Source organism: Candida pseudojiufengensis, assembly GCF_024610245.1.
Source record: "Candida pseudojiufengensis strain CBS 10847 chromosome Unknown scaffold15, whole genome shotgun sequence".
Lineage (NCBI taxonomy): Eukaryota > Fungi > Ascomycota > Pichiomycetes > Serinales > Debaryomycetaceae > Lodderomyces > Lodderomyces pseudojiufengensis.
The window spans coordinates 61,722-78,726 of NW_026261535.1; the positions used below are offsets into that span (position 1 = coordinate 61,722).

Here is a 17,005-nt window from a genome sequence, read left to right on the forward strand (position 1 = left end):
TAAACATTTTTTTGCGCGCGCATTTGGAAGACAAAAGGGTGTTTCAGATTCCTGCAAATCAAAAGGTTCACGTTCAAGGCAAGACTTTTCACTGATTATACAAGAATTACTTGGAACTCATCGAAATCTCACTACATTAAGGGATAATCCGACTATTTGCTCTTTAATTAGCACATTTGTGCTTATATCTACTTATTGGTAAATTTGTTAGGATCTAAGGTATCACAAAAATGATCAAAGAGAAATTGAAAAAAAAGCAGTCACATTATGGTCATGTGACAGAAATTGCATTTCTTTTAATAGTTACACAATTACACAATTAAACAAATTTTTCAGATCTTCTTAATTAAAGATATTAATTAACATTACTTTTTAATTACAACCATCCTCATCTTCATCAATAACTAACATTCATCATGGGTAGAGATCATACAACCAAACAACATATCAGATCAGGTCACAGAACCGCTCCAAAGTCAGACAATGTTTATTTAAAATTATTAGTCAAATTATATTCATTCTTAGCTCGTATGTAAATTGATTCAAAATACTAGTACCACAAATATTATTCAGAAGATGTCATCAAGGTTTAGCTAATTGCAAAGCCCATACGAAGCACGATGAATGTTTTATTTTACTTTCATGATCATTTCGTTGAATGTTTTCTGGATAGTGAAGATACTATCAAATCAGTAAATTTTCATATGGCGATGGTTTTGGAAGTGAATGTTCATCAGTTCTCCATTTTTTTTTTGCGAAAATGTGATTGAACTTTTCATCTGCGAGTGCTAAAACACCTATAATTATGGTGAATGTGCGTCTTCTGAGCAGATATTGTATGGAATTGCTTTGTTTAAAATACTAACAATAATTTTTTTACAGGTAGAACCGATGCTCCATTTAACAAAGTTATTTTAAGATCATTATTCTTGTCAAAAATCAACAGACCACCAGTATCAGTTTCAAGAATCTCAAGAGCTTTGGGTCAAAAAGGTGCTTCAGAAAAAACTATCGTTGTTGTTGGTACCGTTACTGATGACAACAGATTATTGGAATTCCCAAAAACTACCGTTGCTGCTTTAAGATTCACCGAAGGTGCTAAAGCTAGAATCTTGAAAAATGGAGGTGAAGCTATTACTTTAGATCAATTAGCTTTAAGAGCTCCAAAAGGTCAAAATACCTTAATTGTCAGAGGTCCAAGAAATGCCAGAGAAGCTGTTAGACACTTTGGTTTCGGCCCACACAAAGGAAAAGCACCAAGAATTTTATCTAAAGGTAGAAAATTTGAAAGAGCTAGAGGTAGAAGAAGATCAAGAGGTTTCAAAGTTTAAGATGCTTAACACGTTAGAATTTTATATTTTCAAACTTTTCTTTTAATAAATTATAATGTTTAATGGACTATATTAAATTGGTAATCTAATTCTATTACTTTGTGACTACAAATCTTCTATTCAAATCAGATTTGAGGCACTACTCTATTTTGAGCTTAATTGATTACTGATAGATTTGATGATGTTAATTTTGGAAATTCTATCAATTAACCGATATGCATTTCTACTTCACAATTATTCCGAAATGATTATGTTTAATCTTGCTTAGTCAACTAATACATGTTCAATGGTCACAACAATCAAGGAAGGAGTGAATGATCCAAAAATATTATCAAGTCAACAATCAATTCAATTTGATCAACTACCGGTGGAAATTTTAAACAGGATCGTGTATTGGCTATCCAATGCTACACTAATTTTAGAATCAAATTCAACAGGAAAGTTTCCTGCTTTTACATATATAGTCAATAGCGAACGATGCGGAGATTGTTATCAAGATTTGTTATCCCTTTCTTCGACCAATTGCTATTTTAGACAATATTTGGGTGCCACGATATTCAGAAATGTTAGTCTAGTTAGATTAAATCAAGTTGACTCATTATTATGCAGCCCCAAATCTCGAGAGTTATTCAGCGATAAGAAATCATATCAGCGTGAGTTTTTACTGGAGTTAATCATGAAAAATATTCAGAATTGCGGTAACAGTGATTTGGCAAGATCTGGATATAAGCTACACTATTTTGGTGATCGAAGTTTTAGGAGTAAATATCAAGAATTATTGTGTATTTGCAATTATGTGACATATTTGGAATGTGACAACTCATTCCTATCAGGAAAAGAACCACAATTATTTGTTAATTTGAAAGAGTTGAAAGTTTTGGATGAAGCTGTGGAATCACCGATCTCACAAGAATTGAATTTCCCTTCTATATCGTACCTCGCAGTTCATGTTCAAACATTACAATCAACGAAAGGGTTGTTAAATACATTGACAAATTTAAGACGATTGGATCTATTTGTTGCATACGGGGACATTCCTAATGGACAAGGTCTTCAACGAATTTTATATCATCTCAATCAAACTAAGGTTCGAATAGAAGAATTTGTTTTAATTTTGGATAATGCATATACAATCATTTATGCCGATACTATTCGATTGTTACAATCGATAAAAACATCAAATCTAAACAAATTAGCTATTCGGGTCAACAGGAGGAAATCTTTACCCATTCATTGTGATAAAAATTACGAAGTATACTCTGAATATGTCGGAGAGGACTTATTGTCAGTGTTTCAACAGCCGCAACATTTGATCATCGATGTTTCAGTGCTCAAATCGATCAAATTTCATCCTAACTCAATAAATTCAGGAAATTTACAAAATAAAAATCAGAAAAGTAAAAAATTGACAATTGTTGACCGGACTATTACTGGACCTCAAATTTCGCTTGATTTCAAAGAGAAATTAGGAGTTGTTGTGAGGTCTTGTGGAGTTACAAAATTTTCATTTCAATATGGAGAATCACTAGAAGAAAGTCACCTTCATGTTTTAAAAATTGTTACTGACTTTGTTCAATGGATGGTCAACCCTATATTAAACAAAAATGTAGGGTATCTAGGTTTGAAAAAGATTCTGATTGAAAAATGTTGGGGGTATACGGATGATTCCATAATTAGGGAATATTTGATGGATATGATCGAATCAGGAAAGCTTAGTCATAAAATAAATTCGACTAAAATTTGGACTAAAACTCCGTTTAATTCACCTAGATATAAAATTAAAGATTCGTATAATATTTTTTATAGTAAACTGTCTGGGTTTTCTGTTATGGATAATAATGGTTATTTTATCGGGACGAGTCAGCAAACAATTGATAAAGCAAGTTTTGTTACTTCTAACGATTCGAAAACAGATGGCGATGCAGGTGATTGCTTCTGGAGTATTGAAGCATCATTGTGTGACTTTGAACAATATTCGACTCGTCAAAGAAAGACTCTTTTGTCATCTTGAAGCAGCTTGAATCTTTAGGTCAACTTTAAATTTAAGGTATTTACAATAAAGTGGGATGAGCTGATCATGGACCCAAATTGTTAGACAGGTCATGTGAGTTAGTATGTAGCTAAGCATTTGCCAATGTAGAGATATGTAAATATTAATTCTCATAAATGAAGAGTCAAGGACGATGATTTATTGCCTATTTTAGGTGATCACATCCTGTAAATTTCTTCCTGCTAAATAAAAATTAAAATTGCTTAGTTTTCTACTTGTCTTACCATTCAAGAATATCCTATTGCTTGTACGGGTTACAACTACTTTCGTCGGTCATAAAGGTGATTATAACCTTGTATGATGTAAAATTATTGTCGTGTCGTAAGCATACAAAGTTTAGAAACTGTCACTCAAATTTAAGGGCTCAAGCCCTATGCTTTTTTTGTCTCAAAAATTTACACAAACCTAACCAGGTAATATCAAAGTGAAAAAAAAGTAAAATTATATACGAAGGTTTATAATCTTCACCACTAATCAAGAACTCGAACCCAACAATAACAATGACTTCAGTAAGGTATGGACCATTATCATAAGCGATTGGTTTCAACTTTTTTCTGAAGATTGTGTTGTGATTTGAAATAAACTGTCGTGGTGGATAGGAAGAACATTGATAAATGTTTTTCGATTGATAATGCATTCAATTTCAAAGAACTTATTGATCTTCTCTTTGATTGCTGAGATTGAAAGAGACTTCCAAGATACCAGACTTTTTTGCAAATTTTGAATCATACCTGATCTTCATAAGGAGTGCCATCTTTGGATTGTTCAATTACTAACATTTTTTCAAGAGACGTTCCAGCACAAGATTTTATTAACGCTTACGCTATCTTTTTACAAAGACAAGGTAAATTAGAAATTCCAGGTTACGTTGATTTAGTCAAAACATCAGCCGGTAATGATTTACCACCACAAGAAGCTGAAACTTGGTTTTACAAAAGAGCTGCCTCAATCGCTAGACACATTTACTTAAGAAAACAAGTTGGTGTTGGTGCTTTAAATAAATTATATGGAGGTGCTAAAAACAGAGGATTCAGACCACACAAACATGTTGATGCATCAGGTTCAATCAATAGAAAATGTGTTCAAAGTTTACAAAAAATTGGTGTATTGGAAATCTCACCAAAAGGTGGTAGAAGAATCTCAGAAAACGGTCAAAGAGATTTAGATCGTATCGCTGCTCAAACTTTGGAACAAAACGAAGAAGATTAAACATTGTACATTCATAAAGGAGTTCAATTCAGAACAAATTTTCACTCTTGTGTCTTATAGATAGGGTTAATGCAAATAATTAATGATAGGTTTACGTTCTATTCGATCATATATTGTAGTAATTATAAATTATCTAAATGTGTCAAAACTACGTCTACAGCACGTTTAGCCATTATTTCGTCTATGGATTCTTGGATGTCGTTATCTAAATTCAACCACGATGTTGGTACTACGTCTGGTAATTCGTTTATCCATGCAACATAATCTTCACTTGTATTTCCATTAGGTAATTGTAATGGTTTAGATGTTTCAATCAAACTAAAATCCAGGTTTAATGATTCCATTATGAAAATAGAACCCGCTAATTTGTTCACATAATCTTTATCCTCTAGTGTATTAATTTTACCACCGTAAATAATTTTACAAATCATATAATTAATTTCTTGGAATGGTATTTCTCTCTCATCGTCATTTACCAAAGTCATGATTTTGTTAATCAGATGAACACCACATATAAAATCAGATTCATTGATATCGTACTTCTTAGTCAAAGTGAAAGGACTATATTTACCAATTTCTATCAAGACGTTATGAAACCAAGTGTATAACAAGAAAATTCGCAAATGAACTGCTCTTTTTAAGAATTGTGATGGAATTTGTTTAAATGTGACTAAAAAATTTCGTTTGAAAGAACTTTCATCACCAAAATGTAAAACTTGACTCTTGGCAATCAATGTTTGAGGGATTTGAGAATTTTCATCGCATGTCAAAAATAATTTGGAATCTTCATGCAATAATAAATGTTGTGAATCCAATGATTCAAGCCAATGTGATGACATTTGAACATTTTCAACAATAACCCAAATTGGTGAAATTTCAGCATCTTTTATGTGTTTGTTGGCAAGTTCCGAACTTTCGATTGACCCCATTGATGTCACAATCGTAGTTTTATTAGCAGCTTTTGCAAGATCATGAATTTTAAATGTAGATCCATAATCTTTTGAGGAAGTTATTATGAATAATTTATTTCGAGCAAGTAAATGATCAAAATTATCCTCATTTGACCATTGATTATTGAATATAAAGTCTGTTAGTGGCTTGACTTGGTGATTCTCTTTAGTAATGGGTAGTTTTTTGTCTAATTCATCACCTGAATGCTCTTCCAACAATTTTATTAGCGATAAATCAGGTTCAACACTATTTGAGCAAATATTCATAACTTCAGTCTTATCAACCATAGGATTGAATAATAATCTAACAACTACCTTTTTGTAATTTTCACCAAACATGGTAACTTTTGATGATATACTTAACATTAGTTTCAAAATCAATAATCCTTCTTTCGTCAAGGAGGGACTTGTATTTCCCATTGTCTTTTCATATAAAACAAATAACAACTTCTTTGGATCCTTGATACCCTCGTCAAAAACAGATTCATAAATTTTAACAAACTTTTCTATTGATAAATAATAAAAATTTGAAATGCTACTCATGATTTTTAAAACGTTGAATACACGAGTTGATATACCTGCCAATTCTTCATACTCCAGTCTTACTGAATTGACTTGCATCATTATTTTCTCTGTACTATCTAATTTTTCAATCATTTCATTTCCATCTTTTTTCAAGTTCTCCAATGTTTCCATGACCTCATCACTATCAACTATTTTATCAGTAGATGTATTCAATAGCTGTAGGAGCTCTTTCTCTAAAGTTTCTAATTTATGAGTCAATTCGTTTTTGGCATATATAATATCTGACCTTTTGCTCTCTAAACTTGGATTTGTAAATTTCAAAGCAATATTTAAAGAAATATTATTTAAACTACCATCAGTTATTGCAAAATTTATGACTGTAGCACGAGCTTTAACGTAATCACTCAATACTAACGTTGACCTTTTAGTGCTTAAAATCAATTTAAATGCTGGATTGTAATCAACTACATGCTCACCTAAATCAAGTACCATTCTTCCCCCCATTTTTTGAGTGGTTGAACCCAAGTAGCTATTCAAAATAGGATTATAATATTCACAGTCTTCAACAATCAACAATCCTCCGAATTTCATAGAATTTTCCAAATTACTCATGAATTGTGGACTTCTAAAACTTGTTCTGGTAACTAATTCAGCTGAAAGATAATTATATATGAGGTCAACAATTGAACCAGTGGGATCTATTAATATTGGATATTGATTAAATTTTAATGATGCAATATTTGATGTACTAACTTCATCATCAGTCAATCCTTTTTTGAACCAGTCTTTTAGCTCTTCCCTTTCTAAAGTGTATCTTGCCACTGATAATGCAGGATCAAACGATATATTTAATTCATTTAACTTCTTCGTCCAACTTTGTTTTAAAAAATCACGATCCTTTTCATCCAAACTACAAGCATATGTTAACGACGATGCAGATAATAAAATGTTTCCAATAAGTTGATTGTTTTGCTTTTCAAACGTTGTAATTGAATTACTCCACCTAACTTTTTCCGAATTAAGGTTGTTTATTAATTTAACACTTTTTTCCAATCTAGTTTTCACCGTTTCAGAATTCATTTTGATTCTCTCAATTTCCCTTATTAATTCGCTGTAGCCAGTCTTACAATTTTCAATTTTTTGACCTAATTCTTGAATCATTTCATCAATAGCTATCAATTGAGCTTTTGTTTTCAAAGTATGCTTTTCCAAAAGGCGAACTTCTTCACGCAAAGGTCCAATGTCTTTTAAAACCTTAGAGTATGCCAACTGAGCTTTTACCCATTCCAACAATGGTCCACATGCTTTACTAGCTCTATGTACAGCTTCGAATGTAAAATCATCTCTTGATAAATAAGTCTTTTCCATGTATTCACGAAGTTCTGGTGTTAAATGTGTTTCACAATCATACCTGACAATGTTTAAAATAAAATCATCTCCTCTCACTGCAGCTTGAACCTCTTTCCAACTTGTAACGTTATAACCAAGAATAATACAAACTGACTCCATTGTCAATTTTACCCCATTTGGTGGATTAATCATACTTCGAATTTCGGTGAGATGTTGTTTCTTTATGTTCTGAACCCCTCGTTGTGCCTCAAGAACAGCAGGCTCAGCATATTTGAGTTTTTCTAAAACGTAGTCTTTCCTTCTTTTTATATCAATCTTCTGTTTCTCCAATTCAGCCTGAGTTTCTATTGAAAATTCATGTTTTCTTTCAGCTTCATTTTGATCAACTAACATAGTATTCAACATGACCCTAGCCTCGTTAGATTTAGTAAGTAAAATTTGTTGTTTTTGAGATAAATCAGCTTTCAATTTGTCTACTTCGACCATCGTTTCACGAAGTTTATTAAGCCCAGTTATAACACGTCTTTGATAAGCTTCACTTTCCAATTGTTTTTGTTTGTACAAATTAATGAATGTATTTACAAATGTTAAAAATTGTTTTGGAAATGACCTCTCAGCAGACATATTTCGATGTACAAATATTAAGTATGAAATGACCAGACCCTTAAAAGTTTCCGTTGAACTTACCGCATTGTCAGTTGGAGGATTAATTGATATAGAACTTAATAATTCAGAAGCTAATTCTTGTAAGCAGTCATCAGACCAATCACCCATCCAATTTACAACACACCTATTAAATAATGCCGGTGATGAAATTATACTACCACCTACACTTTTTGGTGATTCCCTCACCGTGAATATAACATGTAGATTTTGAGAAATTTGTTCACTAAACCACTTAACCAATTCAAACTCAGATTCAAGCATAAGCCCTTGCGCTTTAGATCTTTCAATACATTTTTTCATTAGTAATCGTAGTGACTCACCCTCGAATAGACCAGGAATCTCAGCATTAGCTAGTAAAATATTCATTCTTTCAACAAAAGTAGCTTCCACAATACTTGCTTCATCAATCAACAAACATACTTTTTCACCATCGGCACAACAAAGTAGCAATTTTCTCAACATGTTATCAAATAATTCTATTGTATACCCAGTTTTTACTTTCAATTGTACTACTTTCAAACCATTAATCCATGCAACAAATTTAGAAAGGGTAGATTTACCGCTTGAACTTGGTCCTATTAGAATCATGTTCCCTTGTGGTTGTTTAAGAACTCTATCAAGACGTAAAATATGGTCAAGCATCTCTGTGTGTAAAATTAAACTTGTAGTGTTCTCTTCTTCATTGTAAACTCTTAGTCTTTCTCTAACAAAATTTTTGAGTGAAGTCTTTTCACATGATTGAAATTTTGAACTCAACCAACTACTAAAAAAGACAGGAAGTTTAAAACATTCATTGAAATCAACGTTTGGAAAATGTTTTTCACCAATCTCATGAAACAAATTGATGGTCCAAATCTTATCATCTTCGCTAATTAGTCTATCATAAAATATTCGCAAACCTTCATGAAACCATAGACGCAAAAATTGCTTTAGCTCTGTATAATTATCACTTTTTAAAGCAAAATATAAACCTTTACACCACCTTGTCAATTCACGTGGAGAATAAATATAATGTGGAGCTTTAAATGAAAAGTGTCTTTTGAAATGCTCATAAATAACAATGCAAGCTTGTGTTATATCAATTCTAAAAGGCTTTAGATCAGGGGCACATTTAAATATAGCATTGTTGAATGTTTGATATATTTGATTCAAAGAAGGTTTAGTTGGGTAATCAACCATCACTAAGGCTAAATGACGTAAAAATCTTGAGCTTAATACGTGTCTACCTGGATCGTTTGGTGAATTACACGCCCCGACAAATTGAATGTTTTCTAATGTAACCCACTGCATGTGTTTGGTGGACCAAAACCCGTCAAATTTAATCATTTGATTTATCAATGAAATTATACTTTGATTACCATACTCGTCTAGCATTGGAAGATTTATTTCATCACAAAACACAACCAACCATTTACCTGTTACTTTTGGAATTAATTTGAGTCTTCCATTTGATTTGACATACTGACATGAATTTTCTAATGCCTTAATTAAAGAATTTGAAGTGGTTTCTTTTGAAAAATTGAGTGCTAGTAATTCTAAATCTGGAGCTTTCGTTAATGCTTTCAACAAAGTCATTGTTTTACCGGAACCAGGTGGACCACATAAAAGCATTGGTGTGTGTTGTTTAAGCATTGAAAAAATCAAATTCTCATGATTAATCGTATCAATAGTTGGTATCATCAAATTTGGATTGTTGATCTCATGTGGGTTCAAATCCATCATCTCGATTTTATGATTGAGATCAACCCAGTTACAATCAGGAAGCTGAATTTCATAATTCATAATGTTACCAGGTGGAGGACTTATTGAGTCAAAAGCAGGATGAGACCTAATGAAATCAGAAAACTTTAACTTGTCCTCAATATTACAATCTCCTGCAAAAGCCCACATCATGGCTAGCATAATTGATGCAGAAGCATATTTATCAAATTTTATATCCACCAGTTTCAAATCTTCAGAATGATCAATAAATTTATCAATAGATGTCTTCAACATTGCTTCCAAAAATGTAATAGCTCTATGAATCAGATATGACATAATGTGTTCTAATGATTTACTCTCTGCGTAAGCAGCTTCAGTTAATGAAAAGTTCAACATATGCTTTAATTGATTAAATATCTGGTCCTGTAAATTCATCAAATTAATTCTTGAAATAGAGCTTTCCTCCATTTTGTGAGGTTGATAGTTTCGCAAACTAGATATTACTTTTTCATATAACATTTTCAATGATATCAATTCTTTATCAAACCAAATTACTCCACATCGACTTATAGTAGCAGGAGTGGTATAAGTTAAATCATCAGTTTCAAATAATATTGTTACATTTTGAGGTAAACCAAGCCTTTCACCAGTTGGTAAAGTAAAGACTTTATTGTTATCCAAAACACTATTCAAATTCTCAGCCCAGATTGGATCGATACGTCCATCGAAAACAATCCAAATTCTTTTTTTCAATTCACCTCTGGTATTATCAATTACCTTTCTTAACTGACTTGTGAAAAGACCATCTGTCCACTGCTTTGTGAAATTATCAAATTTACCAAATAATTGCTCTTTTGACATTACTTTAGGTTCAATAACAATAGCTTGGTGTTCCGTATTTTCAAATTCCGTAAGTGCATTCATTACCATCTCTAAAACTGTAGACTTACCAGAGCCAGCATCACCCACAAGCATAACACCATGATTTGAAGATTGAATATTACACAATTGTAAACCTTTTTCCATCAAAGCAGAAGATTCAACTAATCCTTTTCTTTGGCAAAATTGTTTGAACCGACTAATCAACTCGAGTTTGATATCATTTAGTTTTTGATCATTTGAAAAATATTTCAGTTGTAAAAATTTAAACAGTTCAACATCTTCATTAACTAACTTTGGCAAAACCATTTGTTCAATACTTTGCGATACGATCAATGACTCGTCATCAAGATTGCTTTCTTTGACTTCTTTAGCTCTATTTCCACATAAATTAATTACAGATTTGATGGACCTCAAACCAAAATCATAATGTTTTTGTTTTGTAAAATTTGATAATATTTCTTCAAAAAAGCTAGCTATTGAATAAGATAATTGATTTGAATGACTGAAAGTTTGTGAAGTCAATAATACTTCAATTATTTTTTGAGTATCAGGTTTTGTCATCCAAAAACTTCTAAATAATTTTTTCAAATTCTCAGGCAATTCATTTCTTCCCGAATAACCAGGATTCATAGTTACAAATAATGCTGTTCCAGGATTAACCCGACATTCACGATTAGATAATTGTATAGGTTGATTAACATTCTTAAGTCCATGCTGAATTGTTTCTATCTGTGTTGAAACTGCACTCAACATTTTAACATCTAACCTATTGAACTCATCAAAACAACCCCATGCTCCAACTCTACATAAACCAAGGAAAATTCGACCCATCGAATTAAAATCAAATTTTTCATCACAATTGAATACAATAACCATTTTACCTAAATTTTGACCAAGAGCTTTCACTGATTCGGTTTTACCTGTACCAGCAGGTCCTTCGGGAGAGCCACCAAGTTTCAAGGATAAAGCTTGTGTCATTGTCAAAAAAAATTTATCAATCAATGGTGTATATGCTAAGTTCTCAAAAGTTCCTAAATATTCAAAACCATAATCAAATTCACAACGTGCTTGTCTCATTGTTATTTTTTGATTTTCGAAATAATATTTTTGTTGGATCTCCCAGGTATATGGAATTTTAGATGAATTTAATTGATCAATAATATCGGTTTGATGCAAAAGTTCAATAATTATGTTCTGTAACTTAACTCTCAAATAATATAGGTTATTTTCTTTCAAGATTTTGGCCAGATTTTGGAGTAAAATTTGGGAATTTTTAAAATAATTATCTACAGATCCATTTTCTACTTGTTCAGTGAAGATGACTTGTAATAAAAGTATTGATATTTGATTTGGTGTATTTTTCAATAATTCAAGATACTGTATTTCATCTACATCCTCTATCATTTTCTCCCATTTCGGATAGCTAGTGATGAAAATTTCAAGCAATGAATGTTTGATTTGACTTTCTAATTGAGTAAGCCATTCATGAAGCATTGAATATTTGATTAAAGACACAGGTTCAGCTAAATCAAACGTCTCACCTTCACCACTAATGATACCAACAATCGAATGACTTTCATGGTCAAACTTTAGTTGACCAATACCATTAAACATCTTTTTTATATGTTTGTTAATTCTAGTGATATCATTTGAAGAACCAATCAATTCAAGTAAATCTTCGTTCCCAAGGAAAAAGAATCTAGGAAATAAATCTCGTTGTTTCTCCAAATATCCAGATAAAGACACTTGTATCACTGATAAAGTTTTTAAGTATTTCGACATTGTTGCTTGAAGATCAGTAATTGTAATAATATCAATAACTTTATCAAATTTATACAACCTTTTCAACAAAGTCATATATTCATAATTCAAATTTTGAAACCTTGAATGTTCAATGGGTAAAAGATTTTTAACTTCATTATCATCATTTCCAAACACACCATTTAAATGAATCCATTCCAGTTGAGTTTGAGACCAAACATCTAATATTGAATTTAATGAATTTAATTTGTTCTCAATTTCTAATACTTTTTGATCAAAATTTGTATAATATATTGATTTTTTAATTGATCCGATAACATCTAAATTTAAATCAATTTCATTAAATAAATCTTCCCAATTTTTAATTAATCTACATTTATTTTCATAATTGAAAAATTCAAAATATTTTTCTAACCAATTATTTTCAATTTTAATTAAACTTTCTTCAATTGTACTTTCATTTCTAGCTTGTTCCAAAATTTCTCGAACATATTGAAAATTGACTGATAAGTTAAGATTCCAAACGCTTCCCACAGTAAGTTTATCTTCCAATTTTGAACCTAATTGATCAAATAATTTAATCCAATGTCTTTTTTTCAATGAAGAATCTTTTAAATCAATTATTATAGAATGAATATCCAAATAATTCTTTACCAATGATTGAATTTCAAATATAGCTGAATACTGACGAATATTAAAGGGTAAGTTTCTTATAGAAGTAATGATATCATTCAAATTGTTTCGTAAAAGTTCAGGTTTTAAATCTGACCATTCTATAGATTTGAGCAACTCCAATTTCTCCCAGAACGAATTCACTATCGACCACACCGTTTGTAAACTCTTCATATCTTCTAGTGGTTCCAATGATTCTTCAAAATTGAAATTTTCAAATTTCAATTCTTGAGCAATAATTTGAATAGTTTTAATATAAGCTAATAATTCATCATATTTGGATTGATATTTGTTTAACAAAAGCAACACATCACTTGGGTTTAAGTCACCAGAAATTGGTTTGTTAACATTCCATTCATCTCTTAAAATTTTTAAAGATTGTTTTGCTTTTAAAAATTCTGATTCCGAATTTGTAGTTATGAAATTTAAATCTTTTGAAATTAGTGTCTGCTTTTCCTTTAATAGATGTTTCAATTGTGACAAAATAAATTCCAATTGATCAACAAATATCCAATTATTACCAAACTTGAATTTATGTTTCATCATGAATTGTTGAATTATTGCAAATGACGATATTAAATTTTCCCAAACTTGAATTTTGTTTTTCGCTTCAAAAATTACACCAATTCGTTTCAATATTAGACTAATAGCTTCATGAAATACGAGGGGGTTTTCAAGTTCAATTTTCATTTGTAGTATTGTATCTTTTAATTTCCTAACTTCGGTTTCGAATGTTTTTGAAAATTGCAATAAAATTGATTTTTTGAATGAAGCATACAAGATTGAACATCTTGCTTGAATTTGTTTTGAATCAATTGTAATTAAATCACCAATTAACTTTTCAGGTTCATCCATTAATTTTTCATTTTCAAAGAATGTTTTAAGTATTTCATAAGATTTTAAAGCATCACCTTCTACAAAGAAATTTTCAAAATCTTCCATTAATAACATGTTATGAAATGTTTCCCAGCGTATAAAATATTTTTCTACCTCATTATAACAAGAATTGATTTCATTGAGACAATCATTAAATGTATCATTCACTTCATTAGTCATAGCAATATTTGAAAATAATTTGGTAGAAGATATTGGTCTTTGTTTTGCAACTATTTTTATAATTTTATTGAAGCTAGTGTATAATTCGTTTTTACCTTTAGCAATAGTAGGACTCAAATTAAATGTACCATCTATTGAAATAATTTGATGTTTAATTTTTTCAAAATTCGTTTGATATCTTTCGAACTCAACTACTTCAATTTCTTGATTATTAGGTACCAAATAATTTATAAATATTTTCAATTGTGTTTTTAATTTAATTGCTAAAATTGATTCAATTTCATCATTTATTGATTTTATCACTTTTTCACCTGTATTTCCTAAATTTGAAAGTTCAAATTTTTGTTCAATTACTTTTAAAATCAGTTCAATTGTTTTAGTATCGTATGTGCAAGTTTTCAATTCATGACATTGTTGTTCAATGAAATGATGGAAGTTTCGTAGATCAGCCAATTGATGATTGATTTGTACTAGATATTCATGTAATTCTTGCAAGTTCCTAATTGACTGTATTTCAATTAAGCTTTCACTACTTAGTAGCATTTCATCATTTTGATTTATTAAATCTATTGCATCTGATATATGTGACCATTCAATGACTGAAACCTTTTTTATTAATTCGTTTAAGGTTTCAATTGAATCAGGGATGTATTTTAAAATTTGTTCTGGTGATTGCAAAATCTGATTAAATGATGTTACTTGATATGATATTTCATATGCAATATTTCGAAGTGCTAGCATCTTTTTCTGAGTTAACTTAAAATTGAGTGGCATTTTGAAACCTAATGATTCTAGAACATGAACCTTTTCGCCTATTTGGAATTGAGTAAAATCAGTATTGGGTATAACAATGTAATTCCCATTCACATTTGACAATTTAATAATAAAACCAATATTTTTAATTGAAGCCATATCCGTAAAGGTCTTGACCCAGTTTTCAAATGCAACATTAGGATCAATTTTTTTAAACAAATTTTTAATAAGTGTATCTATTTTTTGACCAATTGAATAATTATTCCATTCTTTTCCTAACATTATTTGTAAATGATTAGTGTAAAACTTCAATCTTGAAGTTAGTTCAACATATAATAAGATTTTCGAATACTCATCAACACTAATATTAGTTGTTAAATCTTTTAATGTTTGAATTTCAGCAAATGCAAAATCCAATATTTTCAATCTATAAGTATCATTCAAAATTGTCATTGCAGAATTATATTCTTTATTAGAAAAAAAATTATCAAATATTGTTAAATAATCAGTGAACAGTTCAGCATTATCAAAATATAAATTAATTCGAGATATCCAAGTCGTAAATACCGAGTTATAAATTTCATTGTAAGATTTTTTGTTGGTTAGCCAAATTTGATTTCCTTCATTTGAAAAATCAATCACATTTATTGGTACAAGATACGATTTATAAGCATTTTCCAAACTTGTTAGATTTGTAAGGCTTTCTTCATTTTGAGATGCCTGATTAATATTATTTATTAGGTTCTCATGATTAGATCTTAATTGACTCAATTCAGAAAGTCTAGTAGTAATAAATTTTAGCCTCAGTTGATCGATTAATAATTTATTTTTGTCTTGTCTCCTTCTTGATACTTCTCTAATTGTATTCAGTATAAATTTTAAATTCTCTTCTAACAAATTTATTATTTCAAAACTTGATTTCTGAATTTTTTCAAATTCTTTCATTGGTAATAACATAACATTTAAAGATAAATATATTTCTTGAAATTTATTGAAAATATCATTAAGAAACAATGTAATGATTTCATTAATTTCAACAATTGAAAGTAAACTTAATTTAGATTTTAAATGATAAAATAAATCAGAAATTGAATCTTGTAATTTTGAAAATTCTGAATCATTAACAATATCAATTAATTCTTGAATAGGTAAATCTTTAAAAAATGTATTAAAAGTATTTGATTGTTTTTTTATTTCATTAATTCCAGTATCATTTTCAAAACTTAAAACTGTATGAAACCTTCTTGCTTGATTCAAAAATTTTAAAGTTGTTTTAATTTCCGGACTTTCAATTTGTTTTTCAATTAATAAAATTGCGATTTCAATTGAATTCCAAAATTCAATTTCTTCAATTAAAATATTTGAATTATGATTGATTTTACTAAAAGTTTGAATTTCTTTAACCCAATTATTGCAAATGGAAGTTAATTCATTTAAAAATGTAATATCTTCAATATCAATCAGTCGTGTTTGATCTTGTAAAAACTGTTTTATTTTAGGATGAGTTGAACTTATTAAGTCTGGTATTTTGAAACTTTCCGATTTTAAAGATGATGATAACTCTTTGAATTTTTTAATTATATTTGAAGAATTATCATTTGAGCCATTTATAATTTCAAAATATGGTAATAAACCTAAATTTATGGTAGATTTTATTGTATCAATTGAAAAATCTTGATTGAGTTTTGAGTTGATGGGTAAGTTTAGTATATTTAATTGAGATTTAAGTGGAAGTTTTTCATTCAAAATTCCATTGAATTTAATGATCACTATAAGCAAATCAATATCATTTAGTCGAATCTTTTTAAAATCATTTATAAAGTTAATTGTATCATTGTTGTCCTTAACGGCACATATTAGATCAGGATTTATATTGTTCGAAAATTTCTCTAAGAGTCCATCATCTAGTGATATTCGACAAGTCCCATGATTGATTGAAGTAATCACATCCAGAACATATTCGTAAAACAGGATTGATGACACATTTGATGTTATATTTGTGTGTTGCATTCAAGCTTAGGTTTGAATCATCTATTATAGAGATCTTGTTTACTTTTTTTTTTAAGGTCCATATATTAGTATGCATAAAAGCGCGTTTT

General features: G+C 29.9%; 4 protein-coding genes across 4 annotated transcripts; 3 read left to right on the forward strand and 1 right to left on the reverse strand. All coding sequences in view use genetic code 12, as the record gives it.

Annotated features, from left to right (window-relative positions):
* Window positions 1-416: 416 nt before the first annotated feature.
* On the forward strand, window positions 417-1,331 carry RPL18 (60S ribosomal protein eL18; the record flags this gene model as incomplete). Its single annotated transcript, XM_051759106.1, has 2 exons — window positions 417-528; window positions 883-1,331. The coding sequence occupies 2 exons, from the start codon at window positions 417-419 to the stop codon at window positions 1,329-1,331; spliced, it is 561 nt and encodes a 186-aa protein (XP_051613017.1).
* A 286-nt stretch (window positions 1,332-1,617) lies between these two features.
* KGF55_004227 (uncharacterized protein) lies at window positions 1,618-3,342 on the forward strand (the record flags this gene model as incomplete). The annotated part of the gene is made up of 1 exon (XM_051759108.1): window positions 1,618-3,342. The coding sequence occupies one exon, from the start codon at window positions 1,618-1,620 to the stop codon at window positions 3,340-3,342; it is 1,725 nt and encodes a 574-aa protein (XP_051613018.1).
* A 539-nt stretch (window positions 3,343-3,881) lies between these two features.
* Window positions 3,882-4,590, forward strand: RPS19A (40S ribosomal protein eS19; the record flags this gene model as incomplete). The annotated part of the gene is made up of 2 exons (XM_051759109.1): window positions 3,882-3,895; window positions 4,170-4,590. The coding sequence occupies 2 exons, from the start codon at window positions 3,882-3,884 to the stop codon at window positions 4,588-4,590; spliced, it is 435 nt and encodes a 144-aa protein (XP_051613019.1).
* Window positions 4,591-4,712: 122 nt separating this feature from the next.
* Window positions 4,713-16,916, reverse strand: DYN1 (dynein heavy chain; the record flags this gene model as incomplete). The annotated part of the gene is made up of 1 exon (XM_051759110.1): window positions 4,713-16,916. One exon carries the CDS (start codon window positions 16,914-16,916, stop codon window positions 4,713-4,715), a length of 12,204 nt encoding a protein of 4,067 aa, XP_051613020.1.
* Window positions 16,917-17,005: the final 89 nt, after the last annotated feature.